General features: G+C 41.8%; 2 protein-coding genes across 5 annotated transcripts in view; one reads left to right on the top strand and one right to left on the bottom strand.

Annotated features, from left to right (window-relative positions):
- LOC103464481 (bestrophin-2) overlaps positions 1-3,139 on the top strand; it is a 9,984-nt gene extending 6,845 nt beyond the window's left edge. Inside the window, exons 6-10 of one of the 2 annotated variants that reach the window (XM_008408621.2) lie at positions 83-160; positions 1,133-1,285; positions 1,373-1,453; positions 1,577-1,731; positions 1,942-3,139. In XM_008408621.2, coding sequence (XP_008406843.1) covers positions 83-160; positions 1,133-1,285; positions 1,373-1,453; positions 1,577-1,731; positions 1,942-2,725 — 1,251 coding nt within the window. In that variant the 3' untranslated portion in view covers positions 2,726-3,139. The remainder of the gene's footprint in view (positions 1-82; positions 161-1,132; positions 1,286-1,372; positions 1,454-1,576; positions 1,732-1,941) is intronic. The other variant, XM_008408630.2, reaches the window with a different exon arrangement.
- Positions 1-5,435, bottom strand: part of LOC103464467 (protein Hook homolog 2-like) — a 5,813-nt gene extending 378 nt beyond the window's left edge. Inside the window, exons 1-4 of one of the 3 annotated variants that reach the window (XM_008408608.2) lie at positions 4,965-5,433; positions 4,813-4,893; positions 4,080-4,195; positions 1,705-1,790 (exon numbers count right to left, since the gene is read on the bottom strand). In XM_008408608.2, the coding sequence (XP_008406830.1) occupies positions 1,787-1,790; positions 4,080-4,195; positions 4,813-4,893; positions 4,965-5,021 (258 nt within the window). In that variant the 5' untranslated portion in view covers positions 5,022-5,433 and the 3' untranslated portion in view covers positions 1,705-1,786. Of the gene's footprint in view, positions 1-1,704; positions 1,791-2,689; positions 2,779-4,079; positions 4,196-4,812; positions 4,894-4,964 lie in introns of those variants that run through there. The other 2 variants (XM_008408591.2, XM_008408598.2) reach the window with 2 other exon arrangements.
- Between the last annotated feature and the right edge of the window lie 1,758 nt (positions 5,436-7,193).

Raw genomic sequence — 7,193 nt, 5'->3', positions numbered from 1 at the left:
GTGTGTGTGTGTGTGTGTGTGTGCGTGTGTGCGCGCGTGCGTGTGTGCGTGTGCATGTGTGTGCGTGTGTGTGCGTGGGCAGGAACTGAACGGTTTCAGAGGGAAGTGCAGCATGCTGTTTCATTATGACATGATCAGCGTGCCATTAGTGTACACTCAGGTAAGATCATTCACAGACTTTGTAAATCTTGGGTTTTTATTTAGTACACCTTGGGTATTAAAATCAGGACTTATACATATATAATTAGGTTATATTTCAGATATCTAAAAATGAACTTTGACTAGACACAACTACATTTGTGGTGTCCTGAGTGGTAATCTAAGGTAATTAGAAACATATTAATTAACTAATATGTTTAGTCACAAACCAATTTGAGATATCTGGAATGTAAGAGGTGAAGCCAATTTTATATTAGAACAGCCTGCCAAAGCCCTCATAAACACTGGCAGCTCTCGCTGTGTTTAGTTTTTGGAGACGGTCAATTGAAATACTCACTTATGGAGAGGTTGCTGTGTCTGACAAAGAAGGAGCTGTTTTCTATGTTTCTCTTCAAGTATTAATCAGTTAGCTCGCCAGGCTGTGCACATGATGCGTGGGAAGAGTAAGCAATGAAATGCTAATGATGTTGCACAAAAACTTTCTTTAGTTTTGAGACTTTTTACAAAATACCCAATTTCTGAAAAAAAAAATAAAATCTATAAAATATTTTCATGTTTCAGAACAACAAAAACTTTTGTAACATTAGTAAGTTAATACAAACACAAGATATTTTTTCTTCAGATAAATGTGCAACTTCTTCATTTGAGAGGAGATTGTCAGTTCACTAGTTACCACCAGTGGCCATGAGAGGGCGCCACAAGAAAATAAACCGGAAGGAGCCTTCCAGAAATAAAAGCAATGGGAACAAAACCACGGCATTAAATGCATTTATCTTAATGCTTCACAATTTCCTTTTACAAAGAGGGGGAATAATAAGTAAAAGTAATACAATTTTACCACAATACAATTTTACAATTTATTTATTTGGATCACTTTAAAATGATCCAAATAAAGAAGCGTAGCTAAAAAGTCAGTAATCATAAACAAAACTTTTGCATTAGCACAGATCGGATGCATCTGCTTGTCTCTCAGGTGGTGACTCTGGCAGTGTACAGTTTTTTCCTCGTGTGTCTGATTGGCCGTCAGTTTCTGGACCCCGGTCAGGGTTACCCGGGTCATGACCTGGACCTATACGTCCCCATCTTCACGCTGCTGCAGTTCTTCTTTTACGCAGGGTGGCTCAAGGTCAGACCGAGGCTCCCTTGACGTTTTGCTCCGGCTTGATGTCAGGAGAAAATGGAGACATTCAATCTTTTGTTGTTACTCTTGAAGGTTGCAGAGCAGCTGATTAACCCCTTTGGAGAAGATGATGATGATTTTGAGACCAACTGGCTAATTGACAGAAACTTTCAGGTTTTTTTTTTTTTTTTTTTTTTTTTTTTAAGCTTGATTTAAAACTCTTTAGACTTTGAGTTATGTTCAGTTTTTTTTTTTTTCTTGTGGGTCTGGCTTCTCTGTTTTGCATTTTGTGTGCAGGTGTCCATGATGGCCGTGGATGAGATGTACGGCGATCTCCCGATGATGGAGCGAGACCGTTACTGGAACGACTCCAATCCCCGACCGCCCTACACGGCAGCGACACTCTTTGTCCTCCGTAAACCGTCCTTCCAGGGGTCCACCTTCGACATGGCGTGAGTTTCTCTGTGTGTCCTCTTGGGACATTGAGGGCCCCAGTGAGAATCCCCCTTACCTGGTGTTTGAAACAGAGAAAGTTTTCTCCTTTTAGGCTTGAGAAAGAGTTCACATCTTTCCCCAAGAAACACCACTCTCAACAAATGTAACAAATGTTTCGTTTATCAGTAGCCTAAAATATATAAATAATCCTGACTTCCATTTTTCAGGATCCCGAAGGAGGAGATGCACTTCCAACCTCTGGAGGACATTGCTGAGAATCTGGAGGAATCTGGCACTCGCCACCCCAACATGGCTCTGTTTAACCGCCTCCTCCACGCGGCTCCGTCCCCGACTGGCTTCATGGGAGGAGCTCTACGCCGCACCTCGGCTCAACTCCAGAGGCTGTACCACTCGCCCAGCGACGACAGATGCACCAGCGACGAGGACGAGGACGAGGAGGAGAAAAGTTGCAAAATCGGTAAAGGTGGGTCGCTGCCATCAGGGCTGGGCCAGGACACCCAGAGCACCGTGTGCAGCTTCAGGGAGGACAAGAGTCCCAGGACGCCGCTGGTGGATGTTCAGTTTGGGGAGGAGCAGGGAAGACGAGGAGGAAACGTCTCAGCCGGCGAGAGCAGGGATGTAAGAAGAGTTGAAGGAGTTCAGAGGGATGAAGATGGATCTGAAGCAAATTCAGAGGAGACTTCCATAGCTCCTGTGTCATTGCTTCCTCCTCCTCCTCTTCCTCCATCCTCCAGAGAGGCATCTACTCGCCCTGCCTCTGCCACTCCTATCACGTCCCGCCACCGCTCTGCCTTCCTGTTTCCCCCGACCGCCCAGTCCAGTCTGGAGCACTGCAGCTCCCAGCCAGTGATCAGCCATCCGAGGGCAATGCCTCCCATCCCCACACCACAGTCGGCTGGGAACAAAATGTCGCTCCTCACCGTGCCGTCTTACATCGAGCCTCAGCGTTTTCGCAGCGTGAGCATGGGGTCAGAGTTCACAGGGTCCTGAAGTCAGCAACAAACTGCAAACATCTGGTTTTGTGAACGCCAAGAGGTTTAGTTCTGTAAGTAAAGCAAAACACTGAAGTGGCGCTTAGAGTTATTCCTGATTCCTGATTACTCTGTTTGGATCACATTGTAGTTTAAATAAATTAAATGCACAACCTAACAGAATTCATGATTTCCCCCTTGTATTATCTCTTATTTATACAATAAACATTTATTAATCTCCTGTAAACCTTAAAAACAAAGAAAAGAGAGGAGTTCATGTTGTATTTTTGCACGTTGACCAGTGGAGATTTATTGACCAGTAACTTTTGTAAAGTCCACTCAATTGTTGTTTGCATGCAATGGACAAATAAAATTTTAATCTGTGCATGCTTACTGCAAAAGGAAGCAAAAATAAAAACATGTGGATTTGTCATTTTGGCAAATTAAAACGGGCATTTGTATTCAGCATTATCTAAAACCGTCAGATTGGAAACTGTCCTCATAAGTCATCTAATTACTAGAGGCCACATGTATTTAATTTAGTGTATATAAATCCAGATAGTTTTCTCAGATAAAATTATGAACAAACCAGACATGTCAGAGATGAAGATGTATAGAAAGCTTAAAGCAGAGTTAGTTCATAAAACAACATCCCGGGATTTGAATGTTTCACGCACACAAGAGCATAATATCACCCAACTGCAAACCTCCCCAAACATGGCCGACCACGTAGCTTCACCAAGCAGCCAGCGCGCTTATGGTTACTTTGGAGGTGCTGCAGAGAACCATGGCTCAAGTGGGAGTAAATGTCAACAGGTGAGCTATTACCTCAGTGGAACGGAGGCGAGGCGCAAGAAAGCCTTTGGAAGACGACCAACACAAAGCGGCGTGTTGATTGGTCACATAAAATCCCAATAAAGAAATATGAATGTTTTTGCAAGTCACTTTGTGTTTCAGCTGGTCCAAAATGTCACGAGTTTTGACTGAAAAGTTTTTATTTTATTTTACTGCTTATGCTTCATAGAAAACTTTCGGTTTTACTGTCCCATATACTTCACTGATGTGATTCAAGCAATTACAGATTAAAAAAATTATACTTTTTTTTTTTTAGCAACGACAAACGATGCTCCGCTTGATTTTATTCTCTTTTTTCATATTTTTCAGCGCTTCAAGCAACAATCTGAAAAAAAAAAAAAAAAAGATTTTTACACGTGAAGCTATTCTGTATATTTTTAAAGACCCAGCCACCTGTAGCTGCAGACAGTTTGTTTCTGATTGATATCACCAGCAGGGGGGGATAACAGCCCACCAAAAACTAGCATGCCCTCCTTCTTCTGTAGCACAGAGACACACTGTGTCCAAGAGGCTCTTACCGGGGCTCCGGGCGGGCGGAGCGGGCCCTCCTAGCCTGGGTGGAGCGCCTCTGCTTGGCCAGGAAAGACTGAGGAAGACCTGGAGCTGCAGGCTCCTTCTCAGAGAGGCTCTGCTGCTGCAGATATGCAAAATACAGATACTAAAACTTGTCTGGTCCAGTTTTTTTTTTTTTTTTTTTTTACCAGTTGAACAAACACAAATGTCAAGAGTCTTGCTGCTAATTTATTACATCATACGTCATCTTTTTGCCCATATCTAATCCCTGGCTTAGAGCCATGCCAGCCCTATGACTAAACCGGTTGTATAATAAACTTGAGAAAACACAAGAAGGAGCACAAAAAAGTGGTGCACGTGTAGCAAAAAATGTACGACAAGACCAAACCAAGAGAAGAAAAAAAAAAACAGAAAACAAAAAACAGGATGTAGGAAAAGTTATCAGAACATTTAGAGGCCATAAAGGGAGAAGTGGGATTGTTCGATTACGAACAGCAAAATGAGAAACTTTGCTTGACTCAGTCACAACAGAGCTGTAAAACAATCACAAAGAGAGGGATTAATATGACTAAAACCTATTAAATTCACACACCCACATGTTTGATTCACAGAGACAAAGCAGAGCATGGTGTTACACTCCCACAGACCTTTTCAACTTTTACAGTCTCTCTAGAAACATTGTCAAACAACACTGCTTGAAAGCTTTGTGTGTTTGTCGTTATTTAACTCTTCTCTCACCATGGTTCGCCATGCAGCCAGGATCAGTTTTTCCTCTTGCTCCTGTCTGGATCTGGGCGTCTCACTCTGAGAGTCAGGTGTCTGTAACAGTTTGGAAAAATCATCTAAATCTAACACAAGCTCCCATTGTAAGTCATGTTGCACCAACTCACCTGTGAGGCTGCGGCCTGTAGGGTTTCGGACCGACAGGCTTCACTGTCGCTGCTCATTGTTTTTAGTCAAATCTGAGCAGAACGGGGCCAACAAAATGAAAACAGCAAAAACATTTGCGTGACTGACCAGCTTGCAGCAGCAGCAGCACCCCTCTGACCTGCCCCGACTGTCTGCCGATCGGTGCTGCTCCCGGCTGCGTTTTGCTGCAGAAGCCCCCTTTTTGTTGTGCCGCTGATAGAGAACAATATGGAGAGGTGCTGCAGGCCCAAACGCCTCCTCGTCGCAGTCAAACACACCATCCTGCTGACTCTGGCACATTCACTGCTGGGCAGCCAGTCACCAGGCAGGAGATTAGTGTTTAAGTTCCACGATACAATGCAATTATCTTGACAGCAGATACTGCTAATTATATTCCTGTTTAAATGCAGGGAAGGGCAGCGTGCGTGCAGCAAATTCTGGGATTTTCTTACATATAAATGAGCTGTGTTGTATAAAACAATACATTAAATCTCTCAAAAGTTTTCTTTTTGAGCAGTGGAGTTTTTGCTTTTTTAAGAAATGTGGGATTTTTTTTAGACTAGTCAATTATTTATTAAAAAACAATTAAAGAGTTTTAACATGTACATGATCTACCTTATCTACTCCAAGTGTACAAACAACTTATTTATTTTAATATTCGCCTAAAAAACATCTAAAATGTGTGGCTTGCATATAATGCATCTATGTAAAACCCCATAAATTTAAAGAAGGTGTTCTTACTTTCTCTTTATTTCTGATTCTGTTTGAAGGGATTTGTTTAGTTAGGCTGGTCCACTTGCTGGAGGGAGGTTTTGCAGAGTATTTAGTAGTGGTCAGTATCTATCTACCTGCTTTAAACAGAAAACATCAGAGTTTGAAGGCTGAGAGGACATGTCTCCAATGACATATATGCAGCTAATGTTTGTCAGTTCATTACATTCACACACATTGGAAGAGTTGTTCCGAAGTGTGTAGATTCCTTCAGTTTTCAGACTAATTTTAAAGAGAACTGCCTATGAGGAGTCAACAATTTCCCCCTTTTTTGTGTAAGTGTTGACCATTTTGGACAACTTAAAGCTCCAAAATGTCACACCAGTTTAAGGCAACAGTATTCTGTGGATTCTTGCACACGCCTTCCTTTGGATAAGATAAGTCTGAAACCTCTACAGTGCTGCAACATTCATTAAAACTGCTTGGACATTTTTGAGATTTGAAGGCTGAACTCAATCCAGGATCTCAGTTTGACTGTAAGCCTGTTCTCAAGGGCCGGTAGCTGTTAGCTTTAATCAGTAGGAATCCTCCTAGCTTCTGTCTGGTATAGATAAGATACTGACTGCTCATGACTACACCACAGAACCTCGGCTAAATAAAATTCCCAAGCAACTCTTGACCTTAACCTTAGTTTAAGTAAATTTTAATCATATGCTGTGCTGCTTTTAAAGACAGCATTTAAAGCAAACAGAAACAGCTTGATAAAATCAATTGAATAATCTCAGTGACAAACAAGAGAAACATTTTACAGAAATTATATGCGCCAGTGTTACCTAAGTGCTGTGGAATCTACCATATATGTTTTGTTTTCTTTGCTGTACAAGTTTAAACTCATGGCTGTCGATTAATTTGTTTAATTAGAAGAGAAACTCTGTAAATAGTACAGAACATTACATGAATTATTTGAAATCTTTCTAGCACCGAAATAATGACACCAAAAAATTGAAAGTTGCATGAAATTTAGTTTATTTGACACCAGATGTGTCTCGCTATGGTGTTGTAATGTTTCCACAATAATCCATGAGTTAATCTGCATGTCTTAGTCATTAGCAGTTTCAGTGACCCAGAACCTCTGTGGTTCCCCCCAGTTCTCGTTTGACCGCCTTCAAAATACCTGCAGCCTCTACATACCAGGAAAGATTAAGCGTCAACCAGACTGTCCAGCTATATTTTTTTTTTTGTTGTTGTTGTTTTTCTATTAGAACATTATATTTTTTCCCTCTTTCAGTGTCAATTTTTCAACAAAGGTCAATCTATTCCAGTTTTAGTGCCGGCTTCAGGGGAAATGAGGTTTGCGCTTTTGGTATTAAGTGTGAAAACACAAGTGTGGGGGAGGATTTCACAGAACTGCGTCTTTCTGTGGAACCAGGAGTAGTGAGGTCAGCAGGAAGGCTTACTGAAACTCAGCTCTACCCTGCTGCTCCTCATAAACCATCAGA

The sequence above is a fragment of the Poecilia reticulata genome, linkage group LG1 (genome assembly GCF_000633615.1).
Source record: "Poecilia reticulata strain Guanapo linkage group LG1, Guppy_female_1.0+MT, whole genome shotgun sequence".
NCBI lineage: Eukaryota > Metazoa > Chordata > Actinopteri > Cyprinodontiformes > Poeciliidae > Poecilia > Poecilia reticulata.
Note: the sequence above shows the minus strand (reverse complement) of the source record. Positions and strands in the feature narration are given on the sequence as shown.